General features: G+C 39.9%; 1 protein-coding gene across 3 annotated transcripts in view; it reads right to left on the bottom strand.

Moving 5' to 3' along the window:
* Nucleotides 1-16,772, bottom strand: part of iqsec1a (IQ motif and Sec7 domain ArfGEF 1a) — a 97,032-nt gene extending 80,260 nt beyond the window's left edge. For all 3 annotated transcript variants that reach the window (XM_042408858.1, XM_042408860.1, XM_042408866.1), the window contains exon 1: nucleotides 16,091-16,772. In XM_042408858.1, the coding sequence (XP_042264792.1) occupies nucleotides 16,091-16,353 (263 nt within the window). In that variant the 5' untranslated portion in view covers nucleotides 16,354-16,772. The remainder of the gene's footprint in view (nucleotides 1-16,090) is intronic.
* Nucleotides 16,773-21,298: the final 4,526 nt, after the last annotated feature.

Below are 21,298 nucleotides of genomic sequence, written 5' to 3'. Positions count from 1 at the left end.
GCAACAGTGGTCAAGGCTCATGAGTATTGATAGAGTTGTCAAACTGATGGACAAAACATCCTTTCTCAGAGAAGTAGCTGAAATCATTAAAACTAATGGTCATAACATAAACCTATAGGTTTGTTACATTGCCTTTGATGACACCTGAGTCTAGTGTTTATATGTTAGGTAATATTGAGGATATCATTAAAAGAAAATTTGAAACAGGAAATCAGAATAGGGAAAAACCTTCTTCAGCTCCTCCTAACTTTATTGTGCCTGCTGGCTCACTGTCCCACTGTCTCACTGGGACACTTGGATATTAACAGAGCCATTGCTAGTGTTATTAGTAACATCTGTGCTTTTCCTACTAAGTCAAAATGTCTGCTGTGAAAAAGCCGTATTACATTGCGTAAGTGTAATAAAGTATTGATTTAATAGTGCTGAAATATTTCAAGCGTAAAGCTCACTTAACATGGATATATAAAGATATTTTGGGGACAAACTTTACAATAAACATCTTTAAACTGAAGAGATCAGGTATCCAGGAAACATCAAACCATCAGCCTAATGTATCTTTGGCCCCATATGTGTGACCATGTATTTCCTGTTATACACGGCACTCTCTATTTCTGTCATGAAATTTCATGGGCACTTTTTGAAACAGACACCAGTAAATGGCATCCCAATGGAAAGCAAAGTAGTCCTCACACCACAGAAATAAAATGTAGCCTGTTCTGTGAACCGCAGCGCTAAGGGGCAATAAAGCAACTGCATGGCTGCATCTGGGCAAATTTATGAGTCCCCTTGTTGCCTCTTTTCACTTTCCACATGGAGAAAACAATGATGTAATCACAGTGAAAAGACAGTACAGTGACTGACCATACCATTAGGTACTATAGCTGCAAAGGTTCTACTTTGAAGGGGTGTACTGTTCAGCTTTTAGTTGAGTTGGCTTGAGGAAGTAATGATCCTCTTTATTGCATCATGCTGCAGCCAATTCTCTGTTGGCTGAGTGATCCCCCCCACCCCACCCTCATTCTTAGTTACATTACTTATCTGTCTTCTTTTCTGTTGGCTTTGTAAACTTCTTCTTACCCCAGATTTTTTTTTACATTACCTAAAGATCTGCTTCAGCAAATATCAGCAAAGATATCCTTTAATTATTCCACAAAGCACAGAACAAAGGGTGGTGTTTTCATTAGAACAAGCCCCATTGTGACTGTGGAATTAGGTTGAGGTGAAAACTAGAGCTGGGTCAATATAATGCAGTGGTAGGATGAGATTCATTGACACACATGCTGCAGTCCAGATCCAATGCCAATTACTGAAGCTATCGATTGGTGTGTATACAATGCATCACTGAAAAAGATGACCAAACCAAAACCATTTTTCACAAATCTTTTGCTGAATGTTATGTCCGTTTTTTAAGCTGATTCTCACCCAGCGATACAGTTCTGACATCCTCAGAATAAAAACCACAGTAAGGCAGACGTGGTCAGAACCCTGGACAGCTCCTCTGTCCTGCAGAAATACCACTGCAAACTACTACTACTACCAATAATTATACTAATGATAATCTACGAATTATGAGTCAGGAAAAGATTATTTTTAGTGCATTCTTCAGACTGTCACACTTGTGCAGAAGACAGATGGACAGACTGCTACATCTTACGCAGTGTGAGACATCATCAGTCATTTGTATTCAAGTGGAACTTCATCACTTTATGGCCTCCATTACTGAACCACTGGCTTGCTAAAGCTGTGGGTGACAACAGATACTTTTACTCTTATCTATCTCCTTTTCATGAAATCTGTAATACGTGCATTGCTGCAATTTGCATGATTCGCTTTTTTGGGTGAAATGAAATCAATATACCTCCTTCTGAACCGTTATTAACATTTTACAAAGCAGTTGTACCTATTTGATTTGAAGTAAATGGTAACACTTTTGGTAAAACTGACAAAGACAAAGTCAAACAGCTCTTTCAGAATGTATTATCGTATCAGACAGATAGCCTGTAGTATTAATTAAATCCACTTGCAGCCTAGACAAAGCTCATTTGTCAAGTCATAAAATGAATGAATTCCACATTTTACTGCCTTATCTAAGCAGAATCCATCATCCTTATGTTGATGGATACGTGCATGGAAGTTAGAATGCAAGTTGAACTATTTTTCTTCTGCACTGCGCAGAAACACTGGCGATTGAGGTTCATTCAGTTGCATTCCAAAAGCCTTTTAAATAATGCATGAAATGCAAAATCCCATTGGAGGTATCATTCCACAGGAAGACCTCCACAAGCTGTGCAATTGGTTTCTCCCACGGTGGCCCACAGAGAAGCCAAATCTCCGGTGGCAGAATCAAGACTTCAACCCAGCTACTTCCTTGAACAAAATCTGTCTCCACTGTCATGCTACTGTCTCCAACCTGTTCTGTACCTCAGTTTACATGTATGTATATGTGTGTACGTCCCATGTATGTGTGTTTGTCTGTACTCTTTTTTTTTTCCTGTGGCTCGGATACAGACTCTGTTGCAGTAAGGACAGCCTGTTTCCTGTTGTGCGGGAGGAAACGGACAGAGGGCACACCCCAGTGCAAAAAAAAATGCTGACTCAGAGTTTATCAATCTGCCTTTCTGCAAGAGTAAGTGCAACTGGACACGACTGCCATAATGCACAAGTCTGCTCATTTAATCATAGCTCCCTGCCTTGCTTCAAATGAACTAGAACACCATCTACTGTACAGCTGCAAAGATTCACACAACATCTCGCTGTTCATGCAGCCTATTTTTTTTCTGGTCTAATATTTTCTGTACTTTCAAATACAGTACCACGTATCATAACGGTTTGGACACTTTCCCCTAGAGCTGTTATACTTTCCTCGCTTCTTTCAGGAAAGACCTGCTTCAATGTAATTATAAACCCATTATTTGTTTTTCCCTGTAAAATATTGAGTAGGGTTAAGCCTTGAAGAAATGGCTTCTAGCACTTCATCACATTACCTCTCTTATTGTGGCAATAAGAAAAAAAACAGAGTGCTGAGGCAATAAAGGAAATACATATGTGGCTATTTCCTCTCCTGATTTTCATTTGAATTCAGAGGTAATTACAGGTTGTCCAAGGTGTGTGACTGATGACACACTTTCCAAGTAAGAAGGTTTTCATAGTGTGTTTGAACATGAGATTACAATATATTGCTCGCATGCATAACTTTGTCATGTTACATGTTGCTCTTATCATAATTTAAACTTCCTTGCTCCTAAGATTTTTTTTTTTACCATCTTCCAACTAGAAAATCAGGACATGCAGCACTAACTTCATCTTTAACTACACTTGAGGAAGCAAACAGTGGGAATTCCAATATGAACTTTACTGAGTCCTTAACTGAACTGCTTAGCCTGGAGTTATTTCCAAAGTTACCTCAAACAGTTATTGGCTTTACTGAATACACTTCGTCATTCGGCGGGAACCGTGACAGCCATGAAACACTTCAAGCTTTAGCAAACAAACTCCTTCAAGGTGTGATGAAAAAAAAATAAATCACATCCGAAAACAATATTGAATTTACAAAACGTTCTTTCAAAAGCAGAAAAGCACTTCTTGCAATTTTGTGGCTTTTGCCTCCATTCACAACGTCATCAAATGATCAATGACTTGAACCAGTGGTTGGCTATAACAGCTCACTCACTCTGACAGGTTCCTCTGAGGAACACTGTGAAGCTCTACGTTTTCGTAGAGTATTTCATATTTATTGTCGGTATTATATAAGATCAATTTTTTCTCTAAAAGAACACTGCAGTCAGGATAAAGTATGCTGCATTTCAACGTTTGAAGCTGATTTAGCTCTTGCTTTTCTGATGAGGCGCATGCATGTGTGCCTTTACTTTATGTCTGTTTCCCTTGGTTGAATGTTCCTTCTCAGTCCAGTGCATAAATGAAGGACATTCATCATGAGTTAGGCTCCTTTGTGCGCTACATACTTCTGGCATCCATATTACAGAGACCTAAATGATCTGTATTAATCAGCAACTAATTACAGGCAGAAATGTGTCTGGCTAAGCAGATCTAATGAGTCAGTCCAGTCCTCTGTACTGGTTTGCTTCTCATGGTGCTGTCAAATTATGTATCTCTAAGGAGTTACTGGTGCGTGGCTGTCTGCCCCTCCATAAGGGGAGGGTGGCAGACACACACTTGCACACTAAAAACTGCTCAAAACAGTCCACTTGCCTCAGTCATCCTCTTTGATTATTCATCATCTACTCCTCTGACATCGCCCAAAAGTCAATACATTATTTTGACAAATGCCAAGGGGCATGAAATGTACCAGCAGAGGAACTGGACCTTTAAGAAATGATATACTGTCACATGAGCAGAGCCTTTATTGATGAGCCTTTAGAGGAAATTTCATCTGTCTTAGCCGCTTTCAGCTTAGGCATGCAAGTAGGCCTGTCATGATAACTACTTTTGTTGGACGATATATTGCCCCAGAAATAATTGCGATAAATTATTATTGTCATTTTAACATGGTAACACTGGTTCAAATACCATACTTACCTATTTAAGAGGTGCCAGGACCCCTAGCTTCACCTTATTCACTTACACCATACCTGCAGCCTACATATATATCCCACACACCTCCAGTATATGTTCATTAGTGGGAGTGAAGAGTTTTGGGGTTTCTAGAAATGTCAGGAGCCATTTTTATTTGTCGAGGTGCGTGTGATGCTCACACAGGAAGGGATTTTATGAGGTAAATAGTTCATATAGCCTACACTTCTGTTTGTCTTAAAAAAGAAAACAAATACGACCACCACATTAGTATTGTTCAGGTTGTACATTTTATGTCCTGTTATGCTCTGTTATGTCAGTAGGTGATAGTATTAGCTGTGATTCCTCTGTTGACTGCACTTTGAGGGTTCAGGTGCCGTTCCAACTCATAAACTACTGTTGAAAAAGGACGACATGAGGCATTCACTCACTATCATTGACAACTTTTTCCAGGTTCTTGGAGATGTGGTCTCTTAAAATCACCATGAAACAACTTAGTAATGTTCCCTCAGAGTGTTCTGTTGTCATAGCTTGCTAAATGATATTCAAAACAAGTGGTAAATCATTTGTTTCCTGTACCCTAAGATGCCGTCTATGTACTGGATTTTTCCTTTCCAGTGATTAGAGAAAAGTGGATTTATCAAAATGCTGAAACGTTCCAGAAACAACCTGCTGAAACAGGTAGACAGATTATTTGCCTCAAGTAGATAGACCATAAGCTGTGCTGTTTAGTCTAGTGACATTCCTATGTAAGCAAACACACATGTAAACACAATGTGCAATATCCAGGTCAGCAAAAATGATCAAGGTTATGTCCATATATCGTATGAAAGTCAATACCGTAATTATCGTGACAGTCATCTATATGCAAGGTGAATTCTAAAATCTGAAGTTGCAACTTGGAAACTCCTACTGGGTCTCAGTATTTCAAATGTAAATACGATCTCAATCTTTTTGGGATCTGGCTTTTATATCTCAGATCCTTAACTTATTTGTTTGTGCTGAAAAGTCAGACTGGACCTTTTTTCCAGCTTTGACTCCAGCTAGCACCTGACCTAACATAGAGAGCTGGATTCAAGGTAATCTCACTTTCACTCTGGCTGCATTCCTGAACATATTGCTTGGATTCAGATCAGCTCTCAGGATCTCTTGTAAAGTCCATGGTTACACAGAACACATACAGCAGTGCACACCAGCAGCCAGAGTGGAAAAACAGATTATAGCTCAACACCTATGAGTGGAAGAAAGCAATGCGAGCTGTTGAACCAGCAAGACATTCTCAGCCTATTGAAGGTAGACATGCAAGCTATGTTAGAAACCGCACAAACCAGACACAAGAAGCAGAATTAGAGCTGCAGAGGTGATGTTGTGCACCGCTATTGTTTATATGACTCCAAACTACTTCCCACAGTTAGTCAGCATCTCAGAAATTTCAGCCCAAATATTGGTTGTCAAAGGCCCATGATGCCTAAGAAGATGTGTGAGCAGTAGCTCCTCATCTGTGTTTAGCTGTTGACTCAGCCTCCACCTCGTCAGCGATACACACACACACACAAACACACACACACAAACACACACACACACACACACTGCACTCCCACTTGGCAGAAAACTAGTGGCAGCCTTTCAAACTGCTCTCCACAGGTACTATGCTACAAATTGTCTTCGATTTCGCTGCTGCATCAGCTGGTTTTGACAGCTGCGAGGCAGATAATTGGTTCAGCTGTGAAGAAATAAAGAATGAACAGGCGACTGTACTTTGGCCTTGTGGCCCCTCCAAGTGCTCGGCTTTAGTGTTGATCACAGATTGTAATGATAAAAGAGATTCTAAGAAACTAGCTTGAAGTAAAAGGGGGCAAACGTAAACACAATTTACCCCCTGCACAAGTGTGTATCACCTTTACAGAATACAGGGTAATACTCACAAACTGACAGAACAGAAAAACTGAGAATGTTTTAGACAGTGTTATATTTGCCTTTGTGAGGAAGTTACCTTTGCTGTTTTATGTGTCCATGCCCCACTTATGGTTTGCTTTTTCCAAGAACAAACCACCTACTGTATGTAAACTAGGGCTGGGCAATATATCTATATTAGATCAATATCATGATATGAGAGTAGATATTGTCTTACATTTTGGATATCCTGATATGGCATAAGTGTTGTCTTTTCCTGCTCTTAAAGGCTGCATTACAGTAAAGTGATATCATTTTCTGAACTTACAAGACTGTTCTAGCTGTTCTATGATTTGCCTTTAACTACTTAGTCATTGTATCCACATTACTCATGATTATTTATCAAAAATCTCATTGTGTAAATATTTTGTGAAAGCACCAATAGTCATCCCTACAATATTGTTGCAATATCAATATCGAGGTATTTGGTCAAAAATATATAACACTTGGCCCAAATGTAAACAACAAAGAATTGATAACATTGATTGACAGCATAACAGCAATATCAGGAGGAACACATCTTCTCTATTACAATCATGATAAGAAGATTAATACCACTCTCGTGTCTGTACAGTAAATATGAAGCTACAGCTAGCCACTGGTTAGCTTAGCTTAGTAACTGGAAACAGGAGGAAAACATCTAGCTCTGTCCAAAGCAAGAGGCAGCTGCCACTTCTTGAGGCTAAAGTCAACACAGAAGTACCTGAAAGTGCAATGTCACTGACGTTGCTGAATGTAGCCCCTATATTTATAGTACAGATATGAGAGTGCAAGGAAGTGAATAAACATGTTTCCCTAAAAGTCGAACTATCCACATTGATAAGAATCAAACCTTGATCCAACATCAGTGTACACCTCAACGTTAGCATCATTAAGGGGGCTTGCATTGGGGATTTGCATTTAAAGTCTAATGTTATTGCAAATCAGTTCAGATTTATTAGTTGACACTTAAATGAAAACCATAGAATCAACTGAACTGCAATGCAATGGCTTAACACTGATCACAGACTGCGGCTTTAGTTAAAGCCATACATGTCCATCAGCACACCTCAGTTACAGGAGGATGTTGTTCATCCCTGAAGCCAGACCTGTCAACTCTTCTGTTTTCCCCAGGTTTCTGAAAAATGATGTTACTCAGAGGGGTGCTCACAGAGATCTATCCACCAGACCATTTTACTTTCAGTGATCATCATCACCTTCCTTTTTTTGAACTCGTTAACCCAATCCTTTTTGCTCTGACATTACAGCAGGGCAGGCAGTAAAGGCCTCTGGTGATTAGATCTCTGAAGCCAAGAGAGGAAACCTTTTTCATCACGTAGAAATTATGGTCAGGTGGGGTCCCAGAAAATCTCCCCTATTTTCAAAGTCCAATGGGCTCTGCACAAGGCTCTGCTTTTGAAAAATTTCCTATCAAGCCACATTATCCTCCAAGTATTATCAAATGTCACAGGAATTAATAGCAGAACTTTTTCTTAATCTCTTGCTTTTTAAAAGACACTAACAATGAGCCAGCTGTCCGTACTCGAGTTTGGTGATTTAAATGTGATTAAGTTGCCTGTGTTGCACAAATCCCCCCAACCCCACCCTTGGTGTGGCCTTTACCAGTAACACCTTTTGATAGAGGTAACGCTGGTCATTAAAACTATCATTATCCTTTTTGAAGGGACAACCAACTACATCAAAGGACACAAACCAACCTTAACTCTGTATTAATAGTCCTGATTGGAGGAACCAGAGGTCAGCAGAGCGAGGCTTTCTTCCAGCAAGATTGCGACCACACTGTGATGTGAAAAGGGACAGTTCATTACAGCTGGAGGCAGCCTGCAGCTGATTTTGAGTGCAAGTTGCAAATGCTCTTTGGCCATTGCTTGAGATTTATAGGTGGATCTGAATGCAAATCATCCCTACATAGACATTAATCTAGCAGGGGTATTTCATTAGAGGGGGGTTTGCTGGAAAGAGGGAGTTCTTGTGCTCGTAAATTTGGTTTGGCACACTGATTGTTCAGCAGATCGCCGAGTAAATGAGTGGATGCCGCCAGCCACAAGAAACAGCTTTCTCCATCATACTATCATTTCCTGCCGAGGGGTCCCAAAACACATGCTAAAGCTGTTACGCTGGCTTGGGGTGAACTATTTATGAACTTGCCAATCTCGAATCCACAGTCTCCATCCAATGGACTTAGTAGGGGCAGCTGAGGTTTTCTTAGGCAGCAAATTACAGTACAGAAGCCAACTTACAGTCACTGCAACCAATACAGAAGGCAATATAAAACCACAGCAACTGTACAGAGATAATTCAGGATAGAATAAAATCGACAATGTAAAAGGACCTTTATTAAATACTTCAATATATATCGATTAACTCTTCTGACTATTAACTCCTCTGGCTTGATTCCAGACTCATCTGGGATGTACTGTGTTCAGACAAGATTGATGTTGTAATGTTTTATGAAATATACTAAAATACCTGAGCATAATACAGCACGTATCTATCCACAAAGCTAAACTATTTCAATGAAATGATTACCATGTTTTTTTTTTATTTATGTTTAATAATTTCTTTGAATAAATTAATTTATTGTTCATAATCTCCTTCATCATTATTCATTTCTTCATTCAACCAATAAGGCTGAACAGCTGATTTGTACACTTATTTGTTTACTACTCAAGTTTCTGAGTATTTATAAACTATAAAGCTTAAATATCCCCTTCAGATATGTTTATGTCATACAAAAATACTCCACATATGTTAGGAAATAAATGTTTGTGATAATAATTTGTGCCTGAAGACAAAAAAAGAAAAAAATGACATCTACTCCTTCTCCCCCACTGACAAAACACAAAGTCCATTTTCACTGTATGCAGACTGGAGGTTTCAAGTTTCCATGTCATACTTATGCAAATTGCATATTGGACTATTATTGTCTAACTAGGTGTGATGTCACACAATTATGCTTGTAAGTAGGGCTGCGACTAATGATTATATTCATTATCAATTAAACTGAAGATTATTTTCTCAATTAATTGTCAGAAAATGGTGAATCACTGCCCAAGTGATCACCAAAGCCCAAGATGCAACCTTAAATCTTTTGTTTTGTCTCAAATAACAGTCCACAAACCAAAGATGTTCAGTTTAGTATCAAAGAAACCAGAAAATATAAACATTTAATGAGCTTGAACCAGAGAATTTTGGCCTCTTTTTACTTTAAAAATGACTCAAAAGGATTAATCAGAAAAACTAGTTGCCAATAATTTTCTGTCAACAAAGTCAGTGTTTAACTCAGGCAAACAAACTTTCCCCCTTTAGCAGATGATTGTGAAAACAGCCTTCTAGTGCCAAACTCTGCACATCATCATTTTGCACACTGAAGGTCAAACATCCAAGTGAAGTAACAATATGCCAAACTTATTTTTGAGAACAGGGGGACTCAAAAAATTAAATCCAACATTACATTCATACCAACCAACATTCATATTTTTGTCAAGTTTTGAAAACTAAGCCCCGAAAACAGCTAAAAACAGGCATAAATAACAATAAATTGCAATATCAGATCACTGTCTAGAATACAACTAAAAACAATTTTCCATTAATAAGAAAGCTGTTTGCATAATCCTGCTGCTGCTGCTTTACCTTGTCAAACACATTCAACTGCACGTCTTGAGTGTCAAAGCCATTACTGAACAGTTCAGTAGCAGCTAAATATGTGCAATAAATGTAAAACACTCTACAAAATATATAGATATTGCCTTCTGAAAATCTTATTGTAACCAAGCCTTGTTTTGGCACAAATCCGGGCCCACGTCTGGCGCAGAATCAACAACTCAAGAGCTTTGCTGCTCATTCATCAAAATTGAAACATTTGTATTAGCTCCATTAGAGCATTAACAGGGAGAGAGTTGGAGTTAGTGATGATTTGTCATGTTATTCATTAATATTTGATCAGTCAAGATTACTTATGCTCCTTTACTCACTGGGTTTCATACTGAATTCAAACAACTGCCTGAAAATAAATAAATAAATAAATAAACCTCCACCACCACTGCCACGCAGTACTTATTTGAGACATAACACTGCTCTGAATATGCAATACAGAAATGAATATCCTGTCATATATGATGCAAAATGTAGTGAATTACCAAACCAAGAGTTTTCAGTCTGGAAATTTAACTTTAAATACACTTTTAATGTTTAACTGAAAGCTTAAAACAAGGCAGAAAATGACAAATCAGCTCTTTGCCATCTGCGGATGAAGACATTATCTGTCCAACGATCATGTCAGCGTCCCAAATGTTGTTCGCAGTCAGTTGGCTATCCGGGCCTGGAACAAAGTTTGAATGCTAAATGTGGGCTGGCAGATGCATCCAGCAGCACCCAGATAAGAAATGAAAGTACTTTCAGACACTATGCCGCTCTAAACCCCAGAGGAAAGGATCAGATCACGGTGGATCTACTCTGATTAAACCACCATCCTCCACTGCATCATGCAAGAAAAACATTTAACACGACCACCGTTCTAGTTTTATTCAGAGACTCATTTGTGACGTTTTTTTACATGGCTACACAGACCAGACACTTTTGGGTCAAAGTCTGTTCAAACGATTAAGTCATTTATCACCAATGTGTGCTGCAAAAATGTGCAACCCTATCTTGTATTACCTGTCATTTAATTCCAAAGTGAGCACAAGGGATACAAGTAACTGTAGAAGGCTGTTGAAAACAACCATTAGGAGAGAAAACTGCATAGGGTCAGCATAAATACTGTCGGACTAAAGGGCTGACAAGGCAGGCAACTTAGGAGCCATGAACAGAAGAAACCTGATATGTGTGTGATTGCTAATTCTCGCCTGCGTACTACATCAACCTGTTAACTTGAAGTCAGGAAACTGTGAAACAGGAGTGGATTTTTTAGCTTTACATTTACAGAAACTGGTCCACTAACTCACTGCAACCACCTTCCCCTCTGCGGATTCTGCTTAACCAGCTCCTGGGGGTTACAATCACCTAGGTGGGTCAAGTTTATGGATCCACATCAGGGTCAGTGCACACCAAGAGGACTTTCAGTACCTGTGCAGCAGTCGTACACCCTGAGAACCTGACCGACAACGTTAGCCAGGAGCCTGTCCTGCAGAGTTCACAGAGAAATCTGTTGACTTGGCACCACAGGTTCCACTATCAGTGGTGCATCACATTTCTTGCTCTGTGCACTTTGCTTCTAAAAGAGGGTAGAGGGAAAAATAGTGCAAACAACACACAGGGAAAAGCCTTCCATTTGCAGACAACCCAAGTTAGCAGCAAACAATCTAATGTATCATTCAGCAGGAGAAATTCTTCATCTGTCACTTATTTTATATATTATTTTGGAACAGAAAAAGAAAAGATTGTTTTATACTGTGAGTTTTTTTTCATCCTTCCTTCCTTCCTTCCTTCCTTTCTTTCAATCATTATACTGATGACATCCAGTACCAACTGAGGACTGACAGCATACATGGTGTATTCAAAATAACAATCTAATACAAATAGACTATACGGCTCCTGCATGGACAAACTCAGGAACTGAAAAGAAAAGGGAAGCAAACTAAAAGATGTCTGTATTTGGTAAAATACAATGTGACTATAAATGCACTACATATTACATGACAACCTGCATACACTGGTATAAAGACAATGGATTTAAACTAAGGGGTAAAATACTACAAAAGCAGGAAAATAATTTAAGTAAGGTCACTTGGAATGAGAATATATATATAATACACACACACACACACACACACAGTTTGGGCTTACTGCGTCCTCTTCTCACAACCACCTCACCAAACTTGTTTTTTCTCCTTATAAAAAACACCCAGCATGAGCTCAGCAATTACCATTCTTGCCTCACAGCAAGATGGTCCTGGGTTCAAACCTGAGTGGGTCCTTTCAGCACGGAGCTACCATAACATTGCTAATTTCCCTTCAAGGATCAATAGAGCAAATCAGATCCATACACTTAGCATAGAGATATGGAAAGGCACTACGTGTCTCTTCAGTCTTGTTTGGATACCTACAGAGGTGGTGATGCAATCTTGAAAAAGGAGGAGGATTACAGGGAGGCTCTACCAAACAATTGCAAGCTCTGCCTTCCTGGAAGGCAGAGCTTGCTTCCTGGAATAGCTACGATAGTAGACGGGACACTCCTGAAAATGATGAAATATCTTTTTTCTAAAACACAAAAACTCATGGTCTTAAGGTTAGAGCTGTTATGATTAGTCAATTAGTTTTCAGCTATTAAATTAATCACCAACTATTTTGATAATCAATTAATTGTTTTGAGTCATTTTTTGAGAGAAAAAAAAGGCTAAAATTCTCTGGCTCCACCTTACTTAATGTGAATATTTTCTTCTATAATCTTCTTCTAATATCTTTGGGGTTGTGTACTGTTGGTCAGGGCAAAAGCAGACATTTGAGAATGCCATCTTGAGCTTTTTGACATTTTCTGCCATTTTATGGCCCAAACAACTAATTGATTGATTGTGAAAATAATCAACACATCAGTCGATAATGAAAATAGTCATTAGTTGCAGCTCTACTTTGGGGAATATATAGACTTTTAAGGACACAAGTTTTTTGGGATACACTAAATATGAAGCTACAAGCAGACAGTTAGCTTAGCATAAAGACTTCTGTTACACATTGGTTTTGGTACATATTAAACAAACAAGATTAACATGTTAATAAGAGAGCTTCAGAGGTGGTATGCACATTTTGTTACCTTTAGACGGAGCTCGGCTAGCTTTTCCCCCCTATTTCCAGTCTTTATGCTAAAGCTAACTGTCTCCCAGCTGCAGCTTCATATTTAGGGTACAGACATGAGAGTGGTATTGATCTTCTCTTCTAATTCTTGGCAAGAAAGTGAATAAGCCTATATACCTAAATGTCAAACTATCTGAGGTCTGACTTTACCCTTTCACAGGTAAAAGAGGGCTCAGGATTATTTGCTAAACCTGTCTACTTGTGTTTTGTGGATAGCAGAATATCCCAAATCACGGTCTTCAGGACCCAGATTGCTTTCCCCCATCCCATCAGCCAGTTCATGACAGTTACTTTGTGTAACCGCATTCACCTTCTTCCTTACAGTAGTAGGTGTATGTCAGTTCCTGATTACATAGCTAGAATGACAACCACCATGGTTAGCGGGACAGGCTTGACAGCTCAAACAGAGCTGTGTCTACATTCTTGGCATACTGTTAAAAAAAAAAAAACCTCAAGATTGTCATGTCACTGGAAGCCGGATATCCTTGTCTCCATTAATGTGAATGATCTTAAACAGGATAGGGAGGCAAAGATGATGCCTGAAGTTTGTCTGTTTAAACAGCATTAGAATCTGCTGTTTGCAGATGATGTTGATATGACATGTGATCTCTAATTTGTATTGTGTGTTTTGCAGCAAGTGGTCAAGGTGAGCGTTAAAAATGTGAAGCCATGGTTGTCTAACAGACAACGAAAGACATCCTTTTTCAGGTAAGGACAGAGTGTCTTCTCACAAATATATATGATGGGTATATTGAGGGGAAGAGGGAACATGCCATAAAGAAAAGGTCTCATCTATGTGTCAGTATTTGTTCTGACCCTCAGTACAGTCACAAACTCTGGTAGTGGCCAAAAAAAATTGCAGGTACAAGCAGGAAAAAATGAGAAAAAGAAAAAAATTGAGAGGTGATTGTAGGTGACTGAGGTCATTAAAACTGGCAAAATCTTCACCATCATCTGCATTACGAATTTTTTGATTAATAATCCATCCATCCAATGGTTGTTGGGATATTTCAGTCTGGACCAAAGTGGTGGACTAACTGACATCCTTAGAGTCATGCCATGATGCCGCTAGCATGGCAAAAAATCATAAATGTCAATCGCAAGTCACCAGAGCCCAAGATTATGTCTTCAAATTGCTTTTAGCCTAAGACCTCCCTTTGGAAGTTTGCAGAGAGAGGCAGATTAGGAGATGACTCCCAGCCTGGGAATTTCTAGGAATCCCACAGAAAAACCAAAAACGTGGGCTCCTCTGGTTGTCTGTTGCCATTGTGTCCCTGACCTTGATAAGTGGCAAAAAATGGATGGTTAGACAGTTTAATTCCCCAGTACACATTTTTTAAATCCCATTTTCTCTATGCTAAAATGACCTTTGCAGATCTCAGAATCCGTCTTTCTAAAGACCACTGCATTGTTTTAATTGTCCATTGATGTATCCTCCATAAACTACACTTTACATTATTAACAGCTGTCATATTTCATCAGGTCCACTGGGGCACTCACAGGCTCCTCAGTAACCTCTGTGCCAGTCTACCAGAGCTGGAGTGAAACAGTGTCCAGACACTGTGACGGTACAGAATGAGAGATGGTGACAGACTGATTTTCCAGAGAAGTCAGACAGAATACTCCACAGCGCCACAGTGAAATTTATGTAGGGTATGCGCAAAAGGTCAGTGTTAAAGTATGTCCCAATCTCATGAGTCTGGTTTTATAAGCCAGCAAAGACATACTGTCCGTGAGTCATCATTATTGATTTGCTGCCACTGATCTTCATGACACTAACACGCCCCCGGAGACAAAGGTCAACCACGACCACATGATCCAGCAGACTGTCAAAAGCGGAGTTAAATGTCTGCATGCTGAGGCATTTTGGAGACATAGCCAACAGAGTGTGAACTTCAACAAAGAGCGGGTGCAGGGAGGGTAATCCTAACAGCGTGTCTGACTATCAAGGTCTTTACCAGCACTCCTGATATAATGCTCCACTACAGTACGTCTGCACTACATGCTCTGCTCTGCCTGAAGCTTAAACCACTGCTTCCAGAAAGGGCCAGCCCTAAAACATAATTGCATAATGGATCTATCCCGAGTATGCTCCTTTTTCCCAGGGGTTACAGCTATTACATTCCATATATCATGGATTAATGTGCCTGTCCATGCACATGAAATCCACTTTCAAGACCACTGAGGGCTATATAGGATACATCCACAATTTAGACTTCAGTCTGCTGAAGTTACAGAACCTGACAAATATCAAACTACTACAAACAAAGATGACAAAGCAGAATCATCAGATGCTCTATTTGACCTGTTTTTGTTTGTTTTGGGGTTTTTTGTTAAACTGAGCACTTAAAGAGGTGTATTTTGCATGGACATTTTTATCAGTGTATCTTACACAGCATATCTCAATCTGAACTTGATTTGCTTTATTTTTTCACACTGACATTCACACAATGAAAAGAAAAATGAAGATGAAACACAAATGGACTGAAAATGAAGCAGTTGGGCAAACTATTTGTCCCTCACATTATTATGGTGCTATGGACCAATTCTCTCCCTGCATATTTCCACACATATGGTCAAAAAATCTCCCCTTTCCATGAATGAGCGACCCATTTTCCATCAGCAAGCATCACTCAAAGGAAAATAAGCATCTGAATCAAAGTAGTCTGCGGATCACTGTGTGGCAGTGTTGGATATGACTATCTGGGCTCTGATTTAGCAATTATTACTTGAATCAAGTACAATTTTCAACTTTGATCAATACATATGAAGGAAATATGTTAATCAAACAACATCAGAGGATGTTATGTCTTACTTTTCCTGTGTGCTATGTTCCTTTATGGCTCCCAGAGTGACCAGGCTGTTGCTGCCTGCCTGCAGCAGCCTGCAGGTTGCCAGGTGCCGCTGGTACTGCTCCTTCAGACAGGCGTTCTCCGTGCACAAGTCGGACACTTGCTGCTCCAGCTCCTCTATCCTTCCCCTCTGCCTCTCCAGCAACTCCTGCTGGGTCTCGATGATCTTGTTCAGCTCCTTCAAATATTCCGCAGCCCTGGTAGGGTTCTCGGTCGGGCTTTCCATGTCGTTCCGACTGCCTCTTTATTATCAGCCCTGTGGTTCCCTGTTGTAACGCAGGAGCCGGGGAGCTGCTCCTATATGGTCCAAGCTGGGTTTAAGTGCAACAATTCAGTAGGTTGCGCCTTTTACGCCTCGCCATTGTTTTAAATCGGAATGGGTGTTAATACTGAATCAGATATATTCCCGGCACACGCGTTTTTTTTTTCTCCCCCAAGTCCCACAGCAACAAAACTAGAAGCTTCTAATCAAAGCTGCAATGTCAGCAGGCATCAAAATACAAACAAGACAAATTTGACAGACTACATTGTGAGGATCGTGGTTGCTGTTCCCGCTGTTGGCAGCAACGTATGACATTTTCTGTGAGGTACCTTTCGCTCCATGCTGTTCCCGTGACTTTTCGTAAACAGACGCTGGCTGTCAAGTAGGCGGGGTTTTCAAGTTTTATGAATCTGCAGGTCGCATTGAGCGCAATATAATGGCCATGCAGCTGCATTTAAAGGGGGAGATGAATTCTGAGTTAAGCCAGTTCCCCCACATTTATCCATTTCGATGTAGGTGTCAGAATATTTCATTTTCAATGCACATAAACTTGCATCCTCATTTTTCACACTATCGCAAACAGATCACTTTTGATAACAACTTTGTTTCACCGTATCTGTGTTTCATGCTGTAGCACAGATTGGTGCTGCGTCTTGCCTGCAGAGGTGTTCGGCCTGGGCTGTCTGTGTATTGCCATCTCAACAGCAGGCTGTGCCCCCCCCCCCCCCCCCCTCCTCTAGTGAAATGATCATTACAGATCACTGACAGCTTGTGCCAGTGTTTGAATCTAAAATAACCGTTCAGCACATCTGTATGTGTGGCGAGGGACTGCAGATTTGCACAGGCAGTGTCCCAGAGGGTCTATGAGAGCAAACTGCAGCACTGCTCTGTGATTATAAACAAGCTGATGAAGGGTGACCATTTCATTCCCACCTGCCATGCCCTGAGAATAAGGCTGCAATGTCTTGCCTTAAAACTTAGATGACTGGAGGATTTTTAAAAAATGAGCTAGAAAATGGAAAGTTTTAAAGCAAGTTAACCCATGTAGGAGAAAGACATACCTGTTTGCCATTTTAAAACATCCCTTGCATGATGTGGTATTGTATGACATCTGTATAGGAACTGAGAGGAGAAGCAGTGTGATGGCAGTTTGCATTATTTTGCTCTCCTCCCTTGTGTCTTGTGATCTCTCCCCCATTGCTGGCTTTGTTATCCAAGCTACATACACACTCACACCTTAGAGTAGTTGTCAAAAACTCGCAACTGCTCAACCATTTTTAATCCACCTCTCTCGTAAGACTCCTTTTCCTTTTGATCAATTTTTCACAGCTCGGTTGAGAATCAGCATTCCTTGATGCAGTTGCAGTGCAAATAGAGAGGATGAACATTTTGTCCATGAAACTGAGGGCTTATACCTCCACAGAAAGCCACCTTAAAGTGAGGAAAGTCTGCAGTTGGATGACTTGAAATAACTTGTTTAAAGGTGGAGGCAGATACCAGAGCTGCAGCAAACCAGAGACAGTATAGGAAGCAGTTTCAGGACATGGAGTACAGATGGAGTGCATTAGGTTTTTCTCTGTGGCTCTCTAATCCACATGGCAGGAGGCCAAGGAAGGGTTGCAATTGCCTTGACATGCCACCCAGAAAGATATACAGCACAGTACAAAGCCATTATCAGCCAATAGACACAGGGTGGTGTTGCATGTCAACACTGCCAAATATGACAATTTCTTAGTTCTGCGGAATTTCTTTTCTAGTGGTACATACCACCCAGATGAATATCTCTGTTGTGTGCTTCTCACACCACAAAACTGTCCCATTGTACAAGCAGTGTTGGAGGGAAAAGAGGCCATCCTTCAACTGGAATGCCCACATTCAAATCCATGTGTCACAGCAACTTCTAGTGCGGTTAAAATGTCTTTCAGCAAGACTTGAATCCCCTCTAGCGCTGCTGTTACACCATATTTGGTGACCCATCAGATTCTGTGACCTACCCTGATATTATTACCCTAAGGCCTAAACCGAACCAACACTGCAGGTCACAGAATCTGATAGGTCATCAAGTACGGTGTATCACTGCCACTAGTGTTCCTTAACTGACCTTGTGTTTGAAAGAAAAGACAAACAAAAGGGGATTAAAAAAAGGTATGCTGCAAAAATTCAGCTTAAAAATATGAGTGAAAGGACTGTCTTCAAGTCAACACATACAAATAGTTCCTCTAACACCACCAAACATTATCTTGGCTAAAAATTGTATGTTGTTGTAACCCCTCATCTTCATTTGGTAGATTTAGATCTGTTAATTTATTGAACTGCTTGGGGTAGCTGTTCGAAATTGCAAATCTAATCAGATTCAATTTGACATCTGATTAAAAAACTTAATTTAATGAGTTGATTGAATTCCCAGCAGTACACTCATTCAACTAATCATTTCAAGTCAAATCTCAGAAGAACTCTTGAATTTTCCCTCTTGAAATTAATAAAACTTATATATTTAAGTTAATGACAAAATATTGGTTGATTCCACTACATTCCTGTATGTTTTATAGGAGCTCTTGGGGAGTTTTGGAAGCACTGGAAATTGTGACTTGTGGATGAGGAATGCCAACGACCACAGGATATCAACCACTTCAAAACATACTGTTTGTCGTTATTATGCTCTTGGGCTCTCTTTTTTCTTCCTTTGGCCACATGCCGGTGCCAGGGCGGGTGCCAGCCAGAGAGATTTACTTTGTGAAATCACTCATATATTTGAACTGAGGCAAAGCCACTCGGAAGCGCTCTTCAGTTCAGCCCTGCAAAACATTCGCCAGCTGTGATGGAAGAAGAAGAGGCCCAATCATTTAACCAGTAGAGTGGAAAACTTTTTCTTTTTTTCTTTTTTTTTTTATGAGAATGCCAAGTAGTCTCTGCCCTATCCAACAACCACCCGTCTCATATAGATGTGCATTTGTGTGATGGATCTGAACTGGCAAACAAGAGGGAATATTGTAAGCAAAAAAGTAATTTACTCAGTTTTCTGATATTCATATAATACATAATTAAAGTCATAAATATCAAATCCAAATAGCTTAGGGTAGAATATAAAGAGAGCAAGAGTATAAAGAGAGGTTTATTAGGTTTGCATTGATATTAGTGTCATTTTTGTTTTATTTGAATACAGCAAAGAGAACTTCAGCATCTCTCTCTTCATACTTTTCCTGAGGAAACAAACTTATATAATGAAGGAAAACCCCAGAGTCTACTGTATTTGAATCAATCATAGCTATAATACAATTACCAAAACATACAAATTACTAAAGCTTCCATCGGGGCTCAAAACACAAACATCTGACCTCCTTCACAAAGTGATCACTTCAATGGAAAACCTGGATGATCCAGTGGAAGCAGCCTTTCCATTCGTGTCAGGTCTCATTCAATGCCCTCCTCATTGATCCCCTCCACTGACAGCACAGTAAGCCATCTGGAACAGCGGCGGTTTCCCTTCACCCAGGAAGCGGCGCAATGGCTCGACAGTCTGACAGGTGGGGTTTATGCAACCCATGTGCCTTAATGGAAAGAATAAATTGAGTGTCATTTTAGCTTAACACGGATGACTGCCTTAATGAGCTATAGATATACTGTACGGTCACGTTTAAAACCCACATGCCACTATCATTTGATGGGAGTAATTTAAAAAACAGTCATTCCCACTTTTGAATTTCATCTCATTTTAACTGAAGCAGACAGTAAATCAAAACTAGTGTGCTGCTGCTGCTGCTGTCTCCTAAAAGCAGCTTCTGAAGTGGATAGCCAATCAGCCGGTGTGTTTGCTTACACATCACACCACTTAACATCTTTTTTCTCTGCCTACGCCAGCCAACATTTTAAGAATACCTTTTGAGCCCCTGTTGTGGCCCTACAAGAGCCACACAGCTGGTCTTCTTGAGTTCCTTCATTAACACCTCGCAGGCATGACTTGAAGCTCTGTCTGCTTTTCACCTCCGCTGAGAAATAAGGAGCATGTGGGAATTAATGATAATTTTCACATGCAGCAGTGGGTTTTATTTGTCAACATCTTTTCCACAGACCCTAGAATTACTAAAAATGAAAACACGACATCCATATTTTTTAGTGGTAAAACATTCTGTAGGGCACATTCTAGTCTGCTCACCGTACTCAAGATTGTGTAGCAGTTGCTGACATGCAGGCGGTTGCGGAGGGCATACAAATGAGCTAGGTGACTTGGACCCTCCACAACAGTCCAGAGCAGTGTCACAGACAGATGGGAGATATTTGATCAGTGGTCTCAGACCTTTACACATCCTCAGGGAGCGAGAGAGAAAGACACCCTCCCTTAATCCCCTCTGCCTGTGTGTACTGGCTCAGGGATAGATGGGAATTCAGACAGAACCACCTGTTCCTATGAATAGAAATTATATATTTACACACTGCTCTTCCCTTACATTATTATAGTTCTATTTTGCAGGCAGTAATCAATGTGTTTGCTAGGATAATCCTGCTAAATTTGTGTCTTATTAACTAAGAAGTTTACTTTTTGTACTTAAACACAGTAAAACAGAAAAAAGATGAAAAATGTAGAACTAGTGCAGATAAAACGGTGAATTAAACTGTAAAAGCATTTGACCTTAAACATTAACAATACTGAATGGAATAACACAGATTAAATGTCAACTAAATGTAGCAAGCCGGGAAACAATATGTATGAAGGACTAGATAAATGAAGGCAGCACCGATGCAGAAAATTAATTCATAGGGATGTTAAGAGCAGAAAATTGCAGGTTGAGAGGGTGTGAGTGACAGATTCAGTGTTGCAACTGAGCATTTAGTTCAGTCTGGATTTACATCTGTACTTTTATTCAGAGAAGAAAAGATGCTCTATGACTTCATCTGTCAAGAACGTCTGTTA

The sequence above is a fragment of the Thunnus maccoyii genome, chromosome 4, assembly GCF_910596095.1.
Source record: "Thunnus maccoyii chromosome 4, fThuMac1.1, whole genome shotgun sequence".
Taxonomy (NCBI): Eukaryota; Metazoa; Chordata; class Actinopteri; order Scombriformes; family Scombridae; genus Thunnus; species Thunnus maccoyii.
This window is presented reverse-complemented; position numbering and strand designations above follow the sequence as displayed.